General features: G+C 39.1%; 1 protein-coding gene across 1 annotated transcript in view; it reads left to right on the top strand.

Moving 5' to 3' along the window:
• The window catches only part of nav2b (neuron navigator 2b), a 110,106-nt gene that overhangs the window by 70,799 nt on the left and 14,724 nt on the right, over positions 1-24,583 (top strand). The window contains exons 13-23 of the mRNA XM_053631322.1: positions 3,896-4,025; positions 7,792-8,089; positions 8,627-9,218; positions 10,496-10,783; positions 12,888-13,045; positions 14,167-14,349; positions 17,314-17,366; positions 19,350-19,373; positions 20,776-20,850; positions 23,724-23,807; positions 24,453-24,564. Of these exons, the coding sequence (XP_053487297.1) occupies positions 3,896-4,025; positions 7,792-8,089; positions 8,627-9,218; positions 10,496-10,783; positions 12,888-13,045; positions 14,167-14,349; positions 17,314-17,366; positions 19,350-19,373; positions 20,776-20,850; positions 23,724-23,807; positions 24,453-24,564 (1,997 nt within the window). The remainder of the gene's footprint in view (positions 1-3,895; positions 4,026-7,791; positions 8,090-8,626; positions 9,219-10,495; positions 10,784-12,887; positions 13,046-14,166; positions 14,350-17,313; positions 17,367-19,349; positions 19,374-20,775; positions 20,851-23,723; positions 23,808-24,452; positions 24,565-24,583) is intronic.

The raw sequence follows: 24,583 nt of genomic DNA, 5'->3' as shown, positions 1-24,583 counted from the left end.
CCTTTACCTTTTTATAAATGTTAAATAGAAAATCTCTGAATGTACAGTCTTTCTTTACGTGGCTGTGCTGTATTCTTAACAAAACCTCCCTAAAATTAGTTTCGCTACATTCTGTGTATCATGAAAATGTCAAGCGCTGCGTACGGTTCTCGCTTCTCTGTTATTCATTCCTCTTTTGTTTAGCTTTGTTCCTCTGAGCCCATTGTAGTGCAACTTCCAGAGTTGTGCGCCGATTCTCACCGTGGATCCTGACACATTCGGAAAGGTTATTCAGGCTGTTTCTGGTCTAAGAGATAGCGATCGGTGCAGAACTAATTAACCTTCCATCCAAAGCAAACCAGACAGGGCAGTGCGGCTGGAACTTGCCGGATCTTTAATAAAGTTCTTTAACAAAGCAGCCCCCCCCTCCCCCGTTTCCTGCCCAATGGACTCCCCCGTAATGCTTTCACTGGATTTGACTTTAGGGCATGGCAGTAATCCTGTCTCCTAAGTGTGGGGGGAGGTAGGTGTGTTTTCTTGTGCGTCAGTATGGCACTGCATCTGACCACCTGTCTTCTCCATTGTTGGAGAGTTAATTAATTTTCTGATTCATTATGATGTGTGTTATTGAGTAATGTCTGGTTTCTTGATGGGTAACCTGACAGGATGAACGGACACAAAGCTTTTTTTGTTTTGTTTTTTACAAAGAATAGGGGTCTGTCTTGTTTGTTCCGATGTTTCAAAATCCCTTGAGGTAAGGTTTACCATATAATAACGGTCATAGTGGTTCGTTTTTTTTCGCCTGTTTATCCTGTCAACTAACCTATATATGCCCAGTTGGACGTTTCAGGAAATTCCCTCATCTGAGAACTCATCTCTGTGTTCGAGGCTTGAAAAGACTTCAAACAGAGTTTAATATACACTCTCATCTCTGTGTTTTCGAATGCATATTTGAGGCTCAGCTGTTCTTGCACAGAGCGGCGAGAGAGTTTATTGGCCATATTAGAAAGAGAGACAGACAGGAGACGGACGGGAAGAAAGAAGGCGTAATTCTTCAAATGTGTGGAAAAGTACCACTCTATGACACACCTTTGGCATCTCTGACACCCACACCTTCCTCTCACTCCTCTGGCTTTCCTTTTCACTTTGTAAGATTGTTTTTTTTCTAGAACTCTCTGAACCAGAAAAGAACAACCACAGGCTTCTGTTTGAAAAGCACCCTTATTCTGAATGTGTCTAAATGGTTATGGATTCAACATACTCCAGTACTTTTCCCCCACAATATACTCCTAATATGTGCTTCTCTTGATCCCAATCTCATTTTCCGCCTCACTGATTTTGTTTGTGTGTGTAACACCTGACGGCACACGACATGTGATCGCCAATGGACCCAAAACAAACATGCACGCAAAGAGAAAGAAAGAAATAGCCCCTATGGGGACAGCATTTCACACAGCAAAAACAGGGAAGCCAGGCAGACGTGCTATTCTGAAGTTGGCTAAGCATAGCTTTTTCCTTGACAGGCATCAGCCAAGGGCAAGTTCTTCAAGACATAATAATAAATAGACATGATGGATTTGGGAAATTCACTACAGGCACGTTGGGTTGTACTTCTTTTGAACGTGTTAATGTGTGAAGAAGATCCCTCGTGGCACCTCTTTTTTGAGTTACGACTAAAAGGCAGGATTGTTTGCTAATCCTTTGCACTTATTAGCTCGAAGTTTTAACACATTGTGCTTGAATACCTCTGACTAATGGACAGGATTAGCAGCTAGCGCAGCTGTTGAAATAAGCTAGCATTGTTATACGTTTAATCGCTTCAGTGGCTGGATATCCAGCGTGTTCTTCACGCTAGCATGTGCAGCTACTAATTCACACCTTTTACTGGCTCTCACAGCGGTAGTGAGTCTTTATACAGTATATGGTGAACTTTGCAATGCTCTGTCTTAAGTGCCAACGAGAAATGCTTTCGAAATTGTTCACTTGTCTGATGAATTGTGTGTATAACTGATAGAGACTTATAACTAGAGATGTCTGAAATGACATCTTTTCAAAATGGATTAGTCAGTGGATTGCCCAAACAATTTATTTACATGATGGAGATCCAGTATAGCTGTATATTACTCGGTAGGATAAGAGCCATGTCACATGATACCAGTCTAACATGTTCCTCTTGTATACCCAGCCCACTTTTTAACAATAAAAACAATAATTAAAATCATTTGTACCACATTGCTTTGGAATTCCTGATTTTGATTGGTCAGAGGGTGTTAATTAATTATATAAAACTGCAGCCCTGGCAATACTGGCTGACGCAGAGTAATTTGAGTAATTATTATCCTGAACGATTTCAGATGTTCTTTTAGGGTCCATGCAAAAAAAACAAAACAAAACAAAAATATCCTCATGCTAGTAAAAGTAGATCAAAGTTTAAAAATATCATAAAACTCTGTTAGGGTGGAGGTTGAAGTTGGTACGATTTTATTCTTTTAATTAGTGCTCATTTAAGTGTTTAGTTCTGTTTATACACACACTTTGTTTATCGATAATATTCAGTGGTGGCTTGACTGGTAAGGCTCTGGGTTACTGATCAGAAGGTCGGGGGTTTAAGTCCCAGCACCGCCAAGCTGCCACTGTTAGGACCTTGAGCAAGGCCCTTAACCCTCTCTGCTCCAGGGGCACTGTATCATGGCTGACCCTGTGCTCTGACCCCAGCTTCGTAACATGCTGGGATATGCGAAAAACATAATTTCACTGTGCTGTAATGTATATGTGACTAATAAAGACTCATTATCATTATCATTATAATTAAGCTACCCTAACAGAATATTGCGTGGCAGGTAGCATTGCTGCCTCACAGCTCTCGGCTCCCCGGTTCGATCTTGAGCTTGGGTTACTGACTGTGTTGGGTTTCTGTGCATGTATTCACCCTGTACCTATGTGTGTTTTGTCTGGGTTCTCTTGCTTCCTACCACCTCTGCAAAACAAGGCAGTATGTGTATTGGCTGCTTTAAATTGCCGCTAGATGTACCGTAGATGAGAGTGTGAATGTATGTGTGTGTGCATGGTGCCATGTGATAGACTAGCAGTTAGTACTATCCAGTGTGCATTCCCACCTCAGACCTAGTGTTCCTGGGATAAGCTCCACAATACTGACCAGGATAAAGCGTTTATTGAAGACGAATGAATAAATTAATTGACTGAAACTTCTGAAATGCACACACACAAAAAAAAAACCCTCATTAGTTATCAGGATTAAACAGCTGTTTGGTCCTGGAGTATGCCTGTTCTACATATTTTATTGCTTCCTCTGCTCTAACACAACCAATTAATTGGAATTATCAGCTAATTACAAATCCCAGAATCTAATGTGAGTGTGAGTATGAGAGCATGGAAAACAATAAACAAACAAAATGTACAGGACAGGGGTTTAAGTTGGATCAGGGTTGGAGACAATTAACTGAATTAACTGATCTTTCATACGGCAGATTTATATATAGGCTATATTAAATCAGGACTTAACGTGGACCATTCTTATCTGCCTGCATCTGTCAGAGTGAATATAAGCTTTCATATGGAACAGAAACAGCACCTGTCCTGTTTGACAAGAGCTGAGGACTTTGCTGAACATTTTACTGGATCCTGACAGGCTGGGTCTTGTTAAAAAAAAAAATGGCTGTGTTGAGTTAAATGAATGGTTTTAGAAGGATAAAAACAGGTCTAATGTCACAAGTATGTAGAAATGCAAGTAGTAGTTTCCCTTAAGCAGACTGCAGAAGCAATAACATTTTCATCTCCTGTGAATTTGTGAGTCACATTTACTGCTCATAAACACAGCATGTAAACAATATTATTGTTCAATTACTGAATTTTTATTGATTAATTTCTGCATTTTTTTTCTCTCTTTCTCTCCAAGCTGGGACGACAGCAGTTCAGTCAGCAGTGGGATCAGCGACGCTCTAGACACAGATGAACTCAACACCAGCTCGTCTCTCAGCTCCTACGTCAACACTCCATCTGCTCCACGCAGGGACATAGAAGAGCAGGTGAGTGATGGACAAAACTGAGTATCACACCCTGGCCAATCATTCTAAAAATCTCAAATGGTTCTGCTATACCTAGACCTCGATCTAATACTCAAAGACCAGATGGTCCGCATTTTATTCTGTACCTGCTCCGCACACACATACACGCACACCTGTGCTAGATAACACACCTGGGCTGGACTAGCTGTGACTTACAGAGGACTGAATTAAAAGCGTGATAGCTGCAGAAAAGTCATTACCTCAGCATTTTTAGTGAAGACAGAATACCAAATAGAAGGGGACAAAGTGACTTCCAGCACCATCTTGCAGGAATATGGGCTTTGATTTGTGTCAAAAGCATCAAATATCAAAATTTTTAGGACGTAATTATGCTGTGTAGCTCGCTTTTTTTTACCTGATAACTCACTGGTGCCTAACTGGCATATGACCAGATGTCCTCTTTTCCCAGACACGTCCTCTTTATATGCACCCATCTGGTACATATAATACATGTAATACAGCAAAGGAAATAACACAGCACAGACATCACATCATGCCGGATCAACTGTCTAAGCCTGAATGTACATGAATTGTAATAGGAAACAGACTGCTGTTGTTGTCACTTAGAGTTCATGAACTATAGGCTGAAAGAAAACAGAAGATTTGGACCATTGAAAATCCTACTCCTGGACAATTTAACTCCACGTTCAATTGCCAACCAAGGTCACTCAAGCCTCAGAAGGCAGGGTAACAGCGGAGGTAGTTTCTGATCACTAAAACCAAAGTGGAGCCCACTGTAAACAAAGACTGATTTTATTTTTCACAAGTCATGCTTTTTTGTTCATTTTCCATTCAGCTTAATCACTGTAATTGCCCACTAGTTAGTTTTCACCATCACACAGCAGCCTCTAAGTTGGGATGGTCAAGGGTAATACAGTATGTGCTTCCTCCAAGACATGTAAAGCAAAAGTTAGAATGCAACACAATGCTATAGTACAGAACTGCTCAATAGGCTTGGCAGAGAATGCTAACAAATCTATTGTTTATGCATAAGTATACATACATATTCTGTATGCACCCTGGAAAGAGGAATGCCCATACTGAGAGTAGGGACAATCACAGATGGCGATCATCTGGATTCAAACTCACAGTAGGGCAAACGTTCAAAAATCCAGCTTGGTCTGACCGACTTCCAGCTGGAAACGTTCAGGCTGAGTTGGTCAAACTGGATAATTAAAAGAGATCATTAGTAACTGGATAATTAGAAAAGATCATTCTAAATTATCTCTACTAATGCAACTTCATAGACCAGTTGTTGTTTAAAAAAAATAAATAAATAAAGCACAACAGTAAATCTAAACGTTTATGCAAGTAATGAGGAAGCTGGAAAATTACTTACCAGCTGGCAAGGATGGTCGACCAGCATGACCAGCTCAGTCTGTGTTTTGGCAGCTGTTAGCTGGTCAGATCATGCAGGCCCATTAGAACATTGCTCCACCATGTTTTCCTTTTAAGGTCATTTTTCAAGTTTCAATGCATTTTTGATACCCAGTTCACTTTTTTGTTTCTGTCCCGAGTTCACCTGGAGTACATCAACTAGTCATTTGTGTGTTGTTTGCAAATGGGTTTGCTCTTTCCGTCAGCTCTTTTGGGTGAACCATGAGAGCTAACTCACATATAACTGTTCCTCAGTGGTGGAATGAACTTCCAACCTCAATCCGGACCGCAGAATCTCTCACCATCTTCAAAAAACAGCTAAAGACCCACCTCTTCCGTGAACATCTAACCAACCCATAAAAAAAATAAAATAAATAAATAAAATTACTCTGGCTCTTACACCTCTACTCTGCGCGCTTTGCTTCTTCTGGAACTCAATTAACGGATCTTGTATAGTAGCACTACTTGTATTGTTCTCTGCTTGATATATCGCTTTGCTTGTATTTTCTCATTTGTAAGTCGCTTTGGATAAAAGCATCTGCTAAATGAATAAATGTAAATGTAATATATGAACCTTGAACCTTCATTAGCATGACTGGTGAGCTGTGTGTTTGATTCTCTGCAGCATGACACGAAGGTTAAAGATGCATTTCTATGTAATCATTGTATTAGGTGAGGTGATCGGTTATCTGGCTAACGATATCAATCATAGTTAGGCCAAAAAAAAACAAAAAAAACAATCACTGGTCATAATATTGTCTACTTTGTGATACGGTCTTGAAAGAAAATGTCAATGAGCCATTTAGGAGCCAAAATTGCCAGCTTTTATCAGTGAGCTGAGCCAAAGGATCTGACTCACTGAAAAGAGCCAGAATTCCCATCACCAACATTAACAACAATTGAAGGCAAATAAACCAGAAATCTGGACTCTTTGGTTTTATTCGCCTAAGGAGTCCCAGTGAAATCACATGTGGTCTCAGCTTCCATCTGCTTACTGCTGGTTTTAGTTATCTCGGATTGGTCATCAATGGAAACTTGATTTGGGTTTAGGGACATGATAGGCATCGTAAACCTTTAACTGTTCTCACTTTAATCTTTGAATTTAATCACTGTTTGTTATTACATACAGAACAAACCTGGCTTTGATCTCCTCAGAGGTGCTCTGGTGGAGGTTTGATGGTGGTGCTACTTAGTGGATTAAACGTTGGTGGGCTCTTATCAGCAACTGTGTCTGGTACATGTGCTGACTTTTTTTTAGCATGATTCATCTGACTGGCTTACCTGCTTCCATTATGAGGTCTGGGCTAACTGGCTGGTGCAGTGGAGACAAGCACAATCCATCTGTGTGATGTTGTTGCATCAGGGACTTGTACCGCTGGCCTTGTTGTGGACTGGTTTGTTAGTTAAATAGTCACAAATCCACATGTTTAGTAGGATGGCTAGCTATATATATTTGACACAGAGAATGTCAACGTTATCTACAGCCACTGGTCTTGATTATGCTGTCTACAAAATGCTTGACTGTGATGAACCTCTGTCCTTATAATGCAGAAATGCCTGTAACACACCTTTTCCGATCAGAAAGAAGACAGACACCTCCATGTTTAGATTTTCCTGGCATCATGGTCTCAGGTGTTGCTCTGAGTGCCAGCATACTGTATGATTTAAAACTCAAACACTTGCAAACCTAGATGCAAGCCAAAAATCTTTCACCTCTGACCTCCAAATTTCTCTCTCTCTACTCCTCTTTCACACTTCTTCCATTTTCTTTCATATTTTCTCTAACTCTTGTTCTCTCTCTCTCTCTCTCTCTCTCTCTCTCTCTCTATCTCTCTATCAGTTCCCTTGCATTCCCTCATTCCTTCCCAATGAGCCAGAGTTTGAATTTATTATAAGCTAGTGTTGAGATAACAGTGTTTTGGATTTGGCCTGATAACAACTGGAGGCCATTAAAATTCTTTCCCTGGCAATGATGTTTTATGAGTATTTTCAGTAGCAGTTGAACAATGACCTGCTCTGAGGCAGGATGATGTAATCTTGGCCAGGTCTGAAGAAGTGCTGAGATATAGTGGCACTGTTTATTTGACAAGCCATGTAAGGGGTCTGGGAGCTCCCGCTTCGCTTTGCACCACATCATCTAAACCTGCAATGGCATTTGATCGTGTTGATGCAAGACACAAATTACCCGTTACTGCTAATATCCGGCTAAAAACACTGCTCTCGTGACTCATTTCTAATGTGCTGATAGAATAAATCACTTCCAGCAGATATCTTTAAGCTGTTGTTCTATAGTAGTTTGGCTAAGGAAAATGATCTTTGGAAATTCTCATGGATTTTTATTCCTGATCAGCTCCAGACAGACGCAGAGAAGCGTTCTGCCATTGGATGCAGTTCCACCTGGAACGACGACCTCAGGCGCCCAGACGGCTGCTCGGACCCAGGCGTTCAGATGGAGTCCAGCTCAAAGTGGTGCAATCCATCTGATTTCTCAGACGAATCAGAGCGCAGTTTGACCGGGCGCAAACCGCATACCATATCTCAAACAGGTTCTTGGAGGCGAGGCATGAGCGCCCAACTGGGTATCACCTGTCCAAGGACTAAGACTCCGACTCCAACGAACTGCAGCCCACTGAAAATCCACAGTAATGGTATGTTCAACAAAACATAAAACAATGGCTAGCAGATGACATAGATGCTTGGGGTAAAAGCAAAATAGTAGCAAGAAGCTAAAATAATTATGAAATAAATCATTTTGAGCTGTCTCAAGCATTTGTAAAACATTCAATTTATGGGAGTAGATAAGAAATAATTTTAAAGATATTTAATGTGCAGTAACAGTGAGCAAAGGATTAAGCTTGATATGCTTTTTTTCTTTAAGACAAGTAGTCTCACAGTGTCAAGTCTGTTTTTTGTTATTAAATTACATGCTAGGAGTAAAAATACAAGCCTTCATGTGAGGTATTACCTAGCAGACAAGAGCTGCCCACATCGATACCCATCTGATCTGACGATATGACACTTACACTGTTTAACGTGTGGCAGTTGCAGCGTGCATACGATAGATTTGTCACCATCAGTGAAGTGTGAAGCCCATAGGTCCAGGCATATTCCAACTCTGTTCGTGCTACCATGATCTGTTAATGGGGAAACACAGCTCATAGCCTGTGATGTTTATCTCCTTGCAGGCAAAACAGACGATGCCAAAGTGTCAGAGAAAACTCGTTTCTCACCACAGATACCTACATATGAAAGCAAGAAACTGCCCTCAAGCTCCGGCTCCCACACACCCACCAACACATTCGGCTTCAAGAAAACCTCCAGTGGAGCAACAGTAACTGCCAGTGGTGCAGTCATTACAACTGGCTCTGCCACTATGGGGAAGATCCCTAAGTCGATTGGCTTTGGCTCATCGCGTCTAGTGGGCAAGCAAACTAGTGTCGATGACGGGTACCTTCCACCGAGTACTCGAACCACCCTCCAGTACCGGAGTCTGCCTCGGCCTAGTCGTTCCAACAGCAGCATGGGCACCACCCGTGGTACCAGTCGCTCCATAGATGCTAGCCCCATTAGCAAAGGCACAGCCACGCTACCCAACCCAAAGAGCCGCAGCCTGGCCAGAGCCAGTGCCAACCAGACAGACCGGGAGAAGGGAGTGTTCTCGGACACGGACAGCCTAGCTTTGGGACTACTAAATAAAGCCACTGGTGGTGCTCAGTGCCTACCAGGTAGACAGGCAGGAGGGAAGAGCTCGGATATGTCATCTCCTACTTTGCGCAGGTGAGTCTTTTCCTCACAAATATGCTTCTCATATTAAACTAGCAATTCCAAAAACTTAAAATGTCAATGGTTCTTAAGCACAGGTTATCACTAAATTAATTGGCACTAATTATGTTGCACATCTGCAGTTACATAATGAATGGCAAACTCCAATTCTGAAGACAAAGGCAAAAATTTAAAAAATTTCTCTTGATTCAACTGCTATCACTTGATGAGTTTATAAGGTGTAAACAGTGGCACATAAACTGTACAATCCTGGGGCTTCTACATTCTTAGAAAATCAGATTGCTCAAGGTTTCATTGGATAGTTAGGGTTCCCAGCTTCCTAAACAGATTATATTTGGAACACTCTCTGAAGGGAAAACCCTCTGTTGTAGGGTTCTATGACAAAACTGAATGAAGCCCTTAGGGTCCTAGATTTAATCTTTAGCTATTTCACATCACCTTTAATAAGTTGCTTTGGTCCAAAGGCTTGAAAAGCATCCTGAGTTCACTGTCTTCCACTTAAGTCAGTATTCACCACTACTTTACCCTACTAGACATTTACTATCAGTTTGAATGAAAGACTGATCATACCACCAACCGTAATATTCAAAGGCCATAAAAAGCACTGACCAAATCATATGAACCAGTAGGGTGGAAATCTCTAAGGTGCTTTCACATATGCAGTGTTAGTCAATTTGAATCGAACCTTGGTGTGTTTTCGTCTTTGGTGTAGTTCTTTAGCAAACGAACCAAAAGTAGCAAATTTTGCTCAGATTTGGATTCCAGACTAGTAGGTGTGAAAGCACCTATAGAGAACTTTCAAAATCCTTTGACTCGTTTAGATTTTTTGACTGTTTAGGTTGGCATGTGTTTAGTCAGCAGTGGAAAGGGGTTATGATAGAAGCTGAGATTTGGAGTCCAGTATTTGCTTGGGCTTGGACTGATTACTTTGTGTATCAGCGGTGAACCAGACCTAAGATAAGCTTATGTTATCGACCAGGCAACTCATGAAGTAATGAGAAAAAGGGGTCGCTTTTTAACTTATCTAGCCATGTTGTCTTTCTTATCTCATGTTTTACTTTGAAAGGAAATGGCCTTGTGTACAGTCATGTGCAGCCTGCATATAAAGAGCCAGAGAGACCTCTGGACAGTGTGTGTTCCCTAAAATATAGCTGTATTATACCTTTAACAAATTAAGTTCTGGTGATGCTTAATTTGAATACTTAGTGGCTCAGTTAGCTGTCATATCTCAGTATCTCCCCTTTCTTCCTTATCTACTTGTTAATCACAAGACTCTTTGGGAGTAAACCAGGCACCAAGCCGACCCCTGTCACCACCTCTGAGAATATGAAGAACTCCACCATAATCTCCAACCCACACACAACTTCCATCCAGACTTGCGCTCTCGAGGCACCACCAGTCAGTAGCGGAAGCACACGTGGTCTCCTACATGGGGAAAATCTACCGATTATGCAGAACTCAACAAGCAATGACAGCGTGAAGGTGTCTCTGGGCAAAGAGGAGATGCTTTCAACGTGCCTTGAACGCACTGGCACCATCCGGACTGGTCAATCAGACAGGTGAGACTTAGGATCCATAGATTTGATATAGGATTCCATAGATAGATAACAACCAAACAATCAGCCCCCATCTACCACATCCATCAAGAATACTGGACAAGCACAGAATAATGTACAGTATAAGGATGTAACACAGTGGCACTATATAATGTACAGAATAATGTACAGTGTATAGTGTAGGGCTGTAACACAGTGGCACTATCTGTATCTTTATCTGTTTACTCCTCCAAATATCCATATATGTATCTTTTCCTCAACCTCAGGTACAAAACTAGAGATGTACTTAGGACTGTGTGTGTGTGTGTGTGTGTGGTTTTTTTTTTTTTTTTTTAATCCTGTTTCTGCAGTTATTATTTTTGTTTGTACCTTCCTGTACAAACAAGAAGTGGGCAGCTGTGGCTCAGGTGGTAGAGCGGGTTGTCCACTAATCGTAGGGTTGGCGGTTCGATTCCCGACCCTCCATGACTCCACATACCGAAGTGTCCTTGGGCAAGACACTGAACCCCAAGTTGCTCCCGATGGCAATCTAGCGCCTTGCATGGCAGCTCTGCTACCATTGGTGTGTGAGTGAGTGTGTGTGTGTGTGTGTGTGTGTGTGTGTGTGTGTGTGAATGGGTGAATGAGTACAAGTGTAAAGTGCTTTGGAACCGCTAAGGTTAAAAAAGCGCTATATAAGTGCAGACCATTTACCATTACCATCTGTAATAATCTTGTAACACAATCTTGGTTCTGTTTCCCAAAATGTAAACAAACTAGTAGCCTAATTTAAACCACCGTGACCCTGGCCAGGCAGTTACTAAGGAAGAAGGAATGAAAGCTGTAAATGCTTGGCATGACCGCTTGCTCGAAAGTAAAAAAAATCTCCTGCTACCACATCTGTTTTGTTTCATTCTGTAGGATCCCAGTCCCATTGAACACGTCTAATCTTAACCAAATACCTTTGTGAACCTTTCTGGCAAAAAACAGTAGTGTGCCTCCTCGTATTCGTATCTATATTTGTATCTGTTTAGAACAAATCATCTGTTCATTCTGAATTAAGTATGTATAATTAGTTACATCCCTAATACAAGGTGTCAGGTTCTGACCATAGCACTATTATCGGCTGGACATTTTGGGTTGGTGGTCTTTTTCTCAACCCAGCAGTGACATTGAGTTGATTAAAATCTGATCTCCTCATACCAGCACCACACACTTCCCATATCAGTCGCACTGCTGTGCTGAGAATGGTCCACCACACACATAATATCTGCTTAGCGGTGGTCCTGTGGTGGTTCCTTTCCACTGATGGACAGGGTACACCTTTGTGTAGTGGTACCTGAAAGACAGGAATGCTGTTCTTAAATGTCTTAACCCTCATGGTTATTTGCACTGTGCACACTGTGTATTTTTGTTCCTCATAAGTCGTGTAATGGACCCCTATGACATATTATCTCTTCGTTTTTCGTGTAAACCTCTTTAATCTGTCTTTGTTTGGTCTTGGCTGTACAGTACATGTAGTGTCGCGGAACATGATTCTGCATATTCCACAGTAATGATCCTTTCAGGTGTTGGTGAAATGAAAAAACAGCTTATATCAGTTTATGATCTTTAATCCTCTTTTCTGTATTTTTTGATCTTCCTCCATCTTGTTCTTTATTTGATGTTCTTTTCTTCCTTGTTGTGTCTACCCTTACCCCATTCACCCGTTAGCCCTATCTCTTCTCCTGCTGTTAGCCCTAAATTCAGCCGTAACACCTTGCCACGGAGACAGGACAGGTAAAAGTGTTTGTGTGTGGTCACACTCCTAAGGCTGCTTGCGTTTTATGTGTATACTAAAATTTGTGTGATCGGAATGTCTGGCTTTCTTGTTTATGAAGCAAACAGAAATGTGTGTTGTAGTGAAAATGACCAAGACAGTGCTGTGGATCAGAACAAGAAGTCTGCTCACATGCTTGTGCATGCTGTGGAAGTTGAGTAACATTGTTCTGGCTCGATTGTGTCCCTGTCCTGCAGCTACCGTTTGCATTTGTTGTTTCGGTGTATTTGAATATGTGTGTGTGCGTGTGTGTGAGAGAGAGAGAGTTCTCTGTACTTTATCTGTCCAATCAGTGTGTAATTTCATTAGGTATGCTCATCTGCAAGGGCGGGGCACAGAAGATGCACGTGATTGGCTGAACTGTCATCCCAATGGTGGAATTCAGGACTCACCAGGCTCCTCCCCTTTTTCACCTGCCTCTACTCTCAGCTCACCTTCAGCAACACGCTTCAGCTTCACCACTATTGGTACACATACACGACACTTACCAAATTTACACCCACAAACACATTTAGAGAACTTTTATACTAATACCGATATTACTATTTAATTCAACTTTTTTTATATACCACCAAACATTTTCATCATGCTTCACAGAGGACTTGTACCAGATTAATATTCAAGTAGAGAAAGCAATTAAATGAGCAGTTTATTTTTGTTCTCTATAGCTTGCCAGGTGAACTAAAGTTTAAGCAATAAAAACATTTAACAAGCCTTTCTTTACCTTCAACTTACCTTACTTTCTCTGTTGTAACTTTGTATAACTCGTGAGTTGCCTTTATGGGGTTGAGCAGTTGTTCTGGCTGGATACCGAGCTCATTTTAGAGCAAAAAATGTAAATGAAAGCCTGGAACACAAAGCAAAACAAAATCAATTGCAAGAATGCTTTTAGCTTGTTGTTGTTTTTTTTTGACCAGATTTTTGTTTGATAAACTGAAGGATTTAGCAGGAACTACAGAACTGTGCAAAAGTCAGAGATCACCCTTTTGGTTTTAATCAAATGGTCCTTGTTATTTTTTGGTGGCAAACCAAATGATGGGGAAAATGTGCACTACACGAATTCTGTTTTCAGTCAAACAGCCATGCACTTTGTACTTATTTATGCAGTTCTATATTAAAGTAAAAGAAATTAAAGGTAAAATATTTACAGATTCCATGTCATTTTTATTGTTGAAGACCTTTGTGTGAATTATAAATAATAATAATTAATAATAATGAATTAAACAGAAATATCTATTAATAATGACCTGTACAGTATATACATATCATATCCTAACACACAGAGTGAATTGTTGTCATCACTGAACCCCTAGTATTGACCCCATACAATTCTCACCACTGCATTCAGTCAATAAGCACACACGTTTCTGGTCTATATTTAATGAAGAATGATGAAATCTCGCTTGAGAGTGAAATAAAGTTCATTTGTGATATTCAGTGTAATAAGATTATTGGTGTTGGACCTTTTGAAACTAACTCTACATCAGACATTTCAACTCAAGACATTTGAAATGTTCTATGTTTAAAGCAAAGACTAAGAATCCCTTAGAGTTGAACTCTGACCTCTATGATCATCCTGCTCTTTCAGGCAGTCCCACCATGACTGCACAGAAAAACTTGGCAACCCCGCGGCCCCCTAGCAACTCTACAAATCATGACGGGCCACATGAACAGCACGGCGACTCTCGTCTACGCAATGCCACACTCACTCTGGTGGAGAAAAACCGCACCATGAGCAGCTCTGGATCTTTCCGTGAGGTGCTGGAGGAAGGTCAGACCACTGCCGTTAATCTACATAATTCATTTCTAAGGTTATTTCTTTATCTGTAGTCAAAAATTAATTTGACTATTCACATTCATGATACATTCGGTTAATTTACATATATTAGTATACAAAATAGAGTGCAATCTAGCTAGTGTCACTGTGCAATTATTGAGTGTAATAATAATAATAATAATAATAATAATAATAATAATAACAATAATAATAATAATACATATTCTTATATAGCAGGTAAGTATTGGCTAATATAAATACAAACCCTAAAGGAATTTCCCAGCTGTTTTGACCTAATCTACCACATCTGCAGTAGTGTGTGATTAGAATTTCACTTATAATAGTGTAATAGTCATTTCACTTACAATAAATGTCTAAGGGCAGTTGTTGATCTCCATCAATACATATTTATTCTAATACGTCTCCACAAATTTGCCTTTACCCTGATATTTGTAAATGAAGCTTTAAATCTGTAGAATTCGTTTTTTCACAGGAATAATCTGTACTTATAATTTGCTGACATAGCTGTGAAAGTATGAATAGTGGAGCACAATCTCCACTATTTTTTTTTTTTATTTAAAAAGAAAATTTGATAACTAGTGTTAAATGGAGCAAAGGTTTGAACATTAATGAATGGCTAAACAAGATAACCTGTGCTCTAAAACTCAGGTTATTTGTAGTTGTGTTGATGTTTGCTAAAAGTCCACTGTATAAACTCCGATATGATGAAATGGAGGCAATGCTTTTTGACAAATCAAATCAAACTGATGATATAACTGTATATCAAGAGAAAATGATGAATTCCCAAGGACCACTAAAGATGCTTGATTATTTTTATTGGCTCATCATATAGCTGACACAAAAACTGAATGTTTAATGTTGTATTAAATGCAATGCTAGTATTTCTTCTCACACAGCACTAACCTGATATTAATGGTTGTTTGCATTCAGTTTGTGCCCATAGATCAGCCAACTCAGACAGGCTTTGTCCCTGCACCCGGTCTAGCTTTATCAGTGAAAATTACAAAGATTTACTAATGTGACCTAACAATTTAATGTCATATTAGGTCATGTTATCTAGCTAACTACAGAGGATTATGAATATTTCAGAATCACTTTTAAAATCCTCTCAGAAATCTTGTCAAATTAGCTCATGTTATCTAGCTACTATGCAGACTTCTAATAATAACTTAAAAATTCTCTCAGAAATCCTTTCAAGTTAGCTCATGTTAGCTATCTGGCAAGATTAGCAGTGACGTCTATGAATATGTATGGATATGACTTAAATGCGCTCAGAAATTCTGTCAGCTTGGCTCATTTTAGCTACCTAGCTAGCTTTAACACTGAATAGTACAAATATTTATGAATATGACCTAAAAATAATAATAATAATAATAATACCAGGTAAAGTCATGTTAGCTAGCTAGCTATTGAGGATTCCTGACATTTATGAATAATTTAGAAATTCTGTCAAAATTGCTCATGTTAGCTAGCTAGTTGGCAATAGCAGTGAACTTATGTTAGCTCCTGTTAGGAATATTTACAAACTGTTATGTACATTTACAAATATAACTTTAAATTCCTCTTACAAATCCTCACTTTAACTTGCTGGCTAATGCTAGCTGTGAAGATTATGAAGAAATCTAGTCAGGTTAGCTCATGATAGCAGGATTGGCAGAGATATCTATGAATATGATTTAAGTACTGTCAGAAATCCTGTCAGTTCAGCTCATATTAGCTGTAGCTGTCTGGCAGTAATAGTAAGCTCATGCTACAGTGAAGCACATAAAACATTTATAAATATGACTTTAAGTTCTTCTCAGAAATCTTCACATTAGCCAGCTCGCTAGCCCTAAGAGTGAAGATTATGAAGTTTTGTAATAATGACTTAAAAATTCTCTTACAATTCTTTTCTAGTTACTTCACTTTAGCTGTCTGGTAGCATTAGCAATAAAGTTTAGAAATATTTATAAAATATTATCTATGAATTATCTATTATTTATTATTTTTTTAATTCTGTCAGGTTTGCTGACTCGACTCTGTCAGCTAATATTAGCAGTGAAGTTGTAGAACAGACACTGTTGCGTGATTCACTCCTCTCTGACCGAGGAGCTGATGGCGGGTTTGAAGTTTCGCTACGTTGTGCAGATGCAGATGGATTAGCTCCTTTCCAACTATTCACCTCTGTTCCATTTTCTTTAACGGCAGAACAAATCCTGTAACTCGACTACACACTGAACTACATTCTCACAATAATTCCTACTGATTTTTAATGATTGGAGGACTCGACTTGGCCTACACTCAGAATGATAATAAACAGATCTGATTTCAGTTCGCTATTTTCTCATAGGTTTTAGTTCGCTTGCTGATTTCACAGTGCTGCCAGGACCACAACCTTATCCTCACGTGTTTAGTTACTCTCAACAAAACAAACGGCAGGCTTAAAAAATTCAAGCATTTGTGAACTTTAAAGCTGTATTGTGGCTCTGAACAATCCTGTAGCAGTGTCTTGCCATGCTCAATGAGCTCTTTTGTTCTCTCCTTTTCATTAAAATGAAAGTGTGCTTTCTTATCGGCTTATTAATCTGTGTGGCCGTCTCTGAAGAGAGGGTTTATAAACCCTGTTATTCGATGATGTCATTTGGTCTGCTTAGCAGGTTAATTGGGAAGTTTCCTTTAAAGGGCCATATGACATCCATTTTCATGGTGATGTAAAGACCCCCCCACCCCCCCATACACAACACTCTTTTGATCATTAGTAAAATGGAATTTTAATCCTCTGTCATTTTCCAACCGGCAGCTGACTAAGCACTGACGTATGTCGACACGCGTCAGCATGTGGTATCCTCTTTAAGCTCACTCATGCTTATTGAATTAGTCATGAGATGAATGTTATCATGTTAATCATTTGGTTTTGAATCTTGCACATCATTTACATTCGCTCTCTTTTCCTTTCAGTGCATGGTTCTTCTCTGTCTCTGGTGTCCAACACGTCTTCTGTCTACTCCACGGTGAGTCACGCTCAGGACAGACACTCCTGTAACTTCTTAAAAGAAGAAGTTATATATGATAAGTGATAAATGATTATGGATGTGGTTGTATATAATGAGTGTGTTTTGTACAGCTGAAACAGAACATATCTTTAGTGATCTATCACTTGTCACACGGGAAATGTTCTGTGGGTGTGACACATGGGGTTATATTTGTTTGGATTTTGAGTTTAAAAACAGCTAGCTTCAGCTAACGTTCATTTAAAAAAAAAAAAAAAAACTGACTACTTGTGTAAAGGAGTTTGGTGTCCAAATGGTGCTTTTTTTTCCATAGCAGCTACAAGACAAATATTTGTAACAATATATATTGAAAGCGTATGACCACCAATTAGTATCATGTAACCAGCATACTGTCAAATTTTTACCTGTTTTGGTGAAGTGAAAGCTCCCAAGTCCTGTGTTTTGGTTGCCTGGAAACCTAATTGGCTAGGCTTAAAAATGGTAGCTAATATAATAGAATACATATGGTGAGCTAGTTAACAAGTTAAGTATATAAATACAGAGACAAACAAAAATATAAATTATTGTGTAGGGCACATCTGTGGCTTAGGTGGTAGAGCGGGTTGTCCACTAATCGTAGGGTTGGCGGTTCGATTCCCGGCCCACATGACTCCACATGCCAGAGTGTCCTAGTGCAAGACACTGAACCCCGAGTTGCTCCAGATGGAAAGTTAGCGCCATGCATGTCAGCTCTGCTACCATTGGTGTGTGAATGTGTGAATGAGACACAGTGTAAAGCGCTTTGGATAAAAGTGCTACATAAGTGCAGACCATTTACCATTTAACTTTGCTATAGCCAGTATACAAGTGTCTGAGGTAGCAGGTCATGTTTATATACTTGGCAAAAACTCAGTAATATTTTGGCTATGAGCTTTGAAGTTCAGTCCTTACACATACCAAATAAGCACTCCGTTTTTTTAAATGTCTATAGCTCTGGTCAATACAGTAGCTCTAGGCTATAGCTCTGGACTATAGCTCTGTTCAATAGCTCCGGTCTGTAGCTCTGGCCTTTAGCTCTGGTCTATAGTTCTGGTATGTAGCTCTAGGCTATATCTCTGGACTATAGCTCTGTTCAATAGCTCTGGTCTATAGCTCTGGTCTGTAGCTATGGTCTATAGTTCTGGTATATAGCTCTAGGCTATAGCTCTGGTCTATAGCTCTTGTCTATACAGTAGCTCTAGGCTATTGCTCTGGTCAATAGCTTTGGTCTATAGCTTTGGTCAATAGCTCTGGTCTATAGATCTGGCCTCTAACTCTGGCCTCTAACTCTGGTTGTTGTCGAAAGAAGAAGAAAAAAATGCTGGTGACCTACAGAGCCTACTTGTCCACGGAGCAACTTTAAATAAAAAAAATGAATAGCTCAAACGTGTAATTTATGTCCACTTATTGTACTGCTTTGTCCATGCAAGCACTATTGTGTGTAAACAAAAGTATACCTGCATTTATAATCTTAAAATATACATATATATATATATATATACACACACAGTGTATATTTCAATACAAAACAGTGCGTCATAGTCTCAGAAACCACACATGCACGCTTGTTTGAGATTCTTCTATCAATAGCCTTGTAGCCACAGTGCAAAACTAATGAACCAGAATGTGTACCCCAAACATTACCTTACCTGCTCTACTTTATTTAGGATAAATGGAAAATTTGTATAAATCAATATGTTTCATATACCCCTGAATAGGGTTCAGTTTTATAGGGTTAAACGTAACAGAATATCACTGCTCCTAATGTAATAAAAGAGATGTTTTCTGCAATCTTGTTTGTTTGTACATGTCTCCAGGGTGAAATTTAATACATTTGATTTCCCTTTAAGCCTGCATGATGAGATCATATAATAAAGAGTTATTCTACGATTTCATTAAGTAGGCCCAGTGGGCAGATATTCAACTCTGTAAATAATCAGCTTTTCACTTTTCTTTCTCCTCAAGCCTGAAGAGAAGGCTCAGTCAGAGGTGAGATCCTTAACTTCTTTTTTTTAATCATTGTTTATTTAAATACTGCTGTTAAACATGCTGTGTAGCATTAGAACTTTAAAAACATTAGAACACTGTTTGTGCTTTATTGGGTGTTAGTATGTCATACTCACTTTCATGTAGCTGTGTGAATCTATAATATCTCACTGTTTATAGTTTTATATTAACACTAGCTGACAGAAGCTATGTGTTTCCCTGATTTGTGTACGCAGTTGAAGTTGTTTAAGAACAAGCCACCGCGAGCCTCTAATCCTAATGACCCTGTTATAAGCACAACAGCAAAGAGACCATTAGAGGCAAGACTGAGGCCGTAGTAGTTTTTATAACAGGTTAAGAATATATCCGTAGATCAAATTGAATTCATTATTCCTATATAGTAATAGACATTAGTGCTCAGAAGCCGTTGAATAATTGTCTTCACGCCACAGTGTGGTTGAATTCTTGAATCTGATTGGCCAGGAAGTGTGTATAGCAACTCGGACCGTAATTCCATCTAACTTGAATGACAGGTTTATATTAATGTGCTCATTCTAACACGTGATAGTGAGTGTTGATCGCAGATATTGTCTCTCGGACAATCCATAACATTCAATCTAACAATAAAGCATTTAAATGTGTGAAAATGTTGTTCATTAATAAATTAAACATTGTAATTGTTGGCAGATTGCTGTGGCATAAGCGGAATAACAAACTATAGCTGTTATATGAAAGGAACTCACTTAAGGGGGGTCACGGCACTCTGGTGCACGTTGTTCCGTGGCACACTCACACAGTGTGCATTACTTCCATATAACAGTAGCAGAAAAGTTAGATGCATAGAAACAGCAGAAAATTAGATGCTTGTTTTGTTCCACAACATTGAATGTAACTACAAATGGATAGAAGTATAACATGTCATTCTTTAATATATTAACAATTATAATTGTCAGAAAATTGCAATGGTAAAAGAAGAATAAAACATTGTCTATGTGACATGCTGTTGTAGGAAAATAATCAACTTCGGGTGTTTACAGTAACTCCACTTCACGTTAGGTTGCATCTCAGCACCCGTCTTTGGTTATTTTCCTATAACAGCACACCACCAAGTTTTACTCCATATATATCAAACATTTTGGTCCAGCTGTAAATAATACATATTTCTGCCCATTTTTCTCTATACATTTAAGTATAGACAAGTAATATTTCCTGTAAAAAATATTTGGAATAGCTTGTCTCAGAGGCTTTTATTATAGAATCATGACAGAATTTGAATTTTGCTCTCTCTTTTTTTTTTCTACCAGTGTGATTCTGCATAAATTCCTTGTGCGCCAAGCGTGTGATTGCTGATGTATTTGGATGATTCAGAGTTTCGATCACACAAAAATGCTTGTTGTTTGTTCAGATCCGAAAGCTCAGGAGAGAGCTGGAGGCGTCTCAGGAGAAAGTGTCAACACTCACCACGCAGCTAAGTGCAAACGTGAGTACACACTCTGCAATGCATGTATAAGAGACTGCAGAAATCAACTACAACTGCAAGAAAATCCTAGCAAAAAGGGAGATAAACTGAATTTTACCATAGAACCCTAGTCTATTATCATCATCATATGTCATCATTATCATCTGATAATACACTAGGGTTCTGTGGTTCTCCCTTTTTGCTCTGATTTTCTTGTTAGTGTTGTTGATACCTCTGAGTTTGTATATTAGATGATGATCGGCTCGCAGCCAGTCAATTACATATACTGTACTACGCAGTGTTAATTTTTTTAAATACAAAAAAACAAGGGGCTCTGTTTTTATGAAGAAGCTGGCATAATCTGTCTTTTTTTAGTTTTGTCTTTGTTATTCAGAAATAAACAAACCTCCACAGCTGTTGGTGAATAAAAACTTAACAGGATGTGACTTTTAAAATCCGTTGGACCACACTTGAAGAAAATTAGGCTTTGGTTTATCACTTGTCAGTATCAGGATTCCCTCTTAGCGCAGCCACAAGGACAAAAGCATATTTTCCTGTCTCATTTCTTACAACCCACTGTTATAAATGTCGAAATGCATCTTATCACCCAGGGCGAGAAGAGGAAACACACACAATGTACTCAGTGTTACTCGTTGGCCTTGTCTCCTGGCAGTGTGGAGATCTGTAGGTGTTTGCTTTAGGTCGTCTGAAGCGTGACACACACAAGCGTGCCTAAACACAACACGCCTCTCGATAGTGATAAGATTTTTGGTGTATGAGTGTGTACGTGTGTTTGTTTGAGACGAAGACTTGTTTGTTTGGCAAGTAAATTTTACCCATTATTATGCAGCTCTTCTAGCAGTTATTTATTTCTGAGCTTTTTAGATGTATATGTCAGAATGCATTTGGGAATAATAATAATAATAATACATTTATTTGGGGAGTATTGGGGGAGATATCGAGGTTAAAATGGGGAGAAATGTAAGTTTGGTTTGTTTTCCATTCACTTACATTGAATGAGCGGGGTTAAAAATTGTACTCCAGCCAGCCACTAGCTGGCAAGCTTTATTGAAAAATTCAACAATTATTGCAAATAATTTCTTTACATTTTTACAGATATACACCCATATATACAGTCATTGATCGATACACATTACATTTAAACATACATGCTAAATAAAAATGTTGTTTTGCGGAAGTCGGTAAGGGTTTGGTTCATTTTCTTTTTCTGGATGCTGAACCTACTTAGGGGCAACTCTGAATGAAAAACTGTTTTTCCCAGGCACCCAGGCTACTTTATAATATAATATAACCCAATTATGTATTGTTCATTGAATGAGGTTCGAACTGTTCAAGGAACTGTCCAGTGGTTAGCATGAGGCTTTTGGCTGGTTCTACTTTGTGGTTTGTATTTCTTTTTCTTTGTGAGTTGGGACAGTTCGAGAAGAGTTTGAGGTGCATACGAAGGGCAGAAGACAGTTCTTAACATCGCCTGCTGCAATGATCCTGAAGACAAGATCAACGTTTATTAAGCAGCTCGGTTTTAAGAATTGAAATTAGGAGATAAAGGAATGATGGAGCACTGCTCTACCACTCTGTACTTTTCTCTGTTCTTCACATATTATCATTGTTTTTACAGTCTATTTAATTCAAAAAAAGACAAAATCCTACAGTTACAGAGTGGATGTGTCCTGTAACAAGACCACAATCAAAATACGCAATTCCACAGAAAAATATTTGGAAACAAAGTTTTAACTCAACTATCTCAGTCTATACACATCATCTAACAGGTTAACTCACCACTGTTCACAGAATATGGAAGAGGATGACATCAGATAACAAGGAAAACAGTGGACGGTGGATGCAAGTTATTATATTTATAATATTATATTATAAGTTATTAATATAGAGAATATTTATATCACACTCGTGAATCTAATTTTAGTTAGATATATTTTTACTAATTATTTCTTAACATAGAATATTTGATCATTTTTCAAGCTTGTATGGAGTATTTAACATTTGTGGAAACTGGCAATGGTGTGCAAACTTTTGCATTCAGCAGACTAATGAGAAGAAATGAGTGAGTATATGAATTCTCAGGCGATGACTCAGTGATAATCCTTATCCTAGTACATTTGAGACCTTGAGAAAGTCAGCAAATTCAGCTAGTACTTGGCGAACGTCTTGGCTCTAAGCTGTGCTGTTCTGTTCTTGTATCGCAGGTTAAAAATGATATTTGTGTCTGGTTGGCTCCTTTAATTTAACTCGTTATATTAAAAGCTGAGGTGACTGTTTATTGCAGATGATAGCTTTGCGATAGATTTATCCTGGCAAGAGAACAATGTTCTAGAGCATTCTATAAAGCAGTCAATTGGATACATTTTTACTTAAAACAGAGTGTTTATGAAACAAAATACTGGACTATCAGCATATATGAGTTCATCATAGCAAGAGACGCACACAAAATAGTTATTAAATGCGTGTTTAAAATCTATAAACATTATAAAGGAACAGAATAAAGTGTCACAAAAGTGTAACCAGAGCAGCACGTCCTCTGCCAGTGAAACGTCCTGCACCACTTTAAGTGGACATGAATGCAGTGATTTTGCTGACAGCTTAAGGCTGTTCATTACAAGACAAAATGTTCTACGCAAGAAGAGGACTGAGTATGTGCTGGTACTTGCTCAGGCAGGTTGCAAAAGGTTATCATTTCCCAGCATGTTCCTGTGGCCAAACAAACCAAAGTCTGTTTGGGCGGACAGGGATGAGTTGTTGTTGTTGTTGCTTTTGTTATGTTGTTACAAAAGTGTGATGAATCTGATAATGGACCAGTATTAGGTTCGATGACAACAATAGTGTGTGTGTGTGTGTGTGTGTGTGTGTGTTTTCAGGCTCACCTGGTGGCGGCATTTGAGCAGAGCTTGGGCAACATGACAGTCAGATTGCAGAGCCTAACCACGACAGCAGAACAAAAGGTAACCGTTTTTTTTTTTTTTTAACAGTTATTAATCCCACAGCACTGTTGAAGTCTCGATTCTGAGATGTACATTTAGCATTTTGTGGAAGGAGTCTCCAGTATCAGAGCCTTGTAACTGAAGTTTTCCACAATGGGAAAAGTCTTCCAGACGAAGGGCCTTATGCTTTGAGGTTTTTCACTAGCATGGCAAGATGTTTTGGTTTTCTTTTGTCTTATTAAGTTGAAGAGAGAAACAAAGGGAGGTTGCTGAGGGAACAAATGTTTATAGGTGCTATAATATAATGATAACAGGAGCTAACATGTTTCTTTAACATTAAACATAACTGTAAACTAATAAAAACAAATGTTGTGTTGACCTTTAATCGATTAAAAATGGTCGTCTTTGGATAATTACTGTGCTATAAGAGGAATAAAACACTTCAGGCATGCTGATACTGAAAGGGTAACTTAGCTTCACATTGAGCTGCATCAAACTTTCCTGTTGGTGATTATTTTCCTATAGCATCATGCTCTGGACTGTGTTTTTCCTTACTTATATGTACTTATTGTACATGCCTATATGCATGTGTATGTGTTTGACAATATATGTACTGCTCACTCATGAAGCTCGAGTTAAGCATGGTGTGTGTGTGTGTGTGTGTAGGACACAGAACTGAATGAAATGAGAAAGACTATCGAGCTGTTGAAGAAGCAGAACACCGTCGCTCAGGCTGCCATCAGCGGAGTCATTAACACACCAGAGACCCCGAACAAAGGTTTAATCTAATGTTGTAA

This window comes from Ictalurus furcatus, chromosome 8 (assembly GCF_023375685.1).
Source record: "Ictalurus furcatus strain D&B chromosome 8, Billie_1.0, whole genome shotgun sequence".
Taxonomy (NCBI): Eukaryota; Metazoa; Chordata; class Actinopteri; order Siluriformes; family Ictaluridae; genus Ictalurus; species Ictalurus furcatus.
This window is presented reverse-complemented; position numbering and strand designations above follow the sequence as displayed.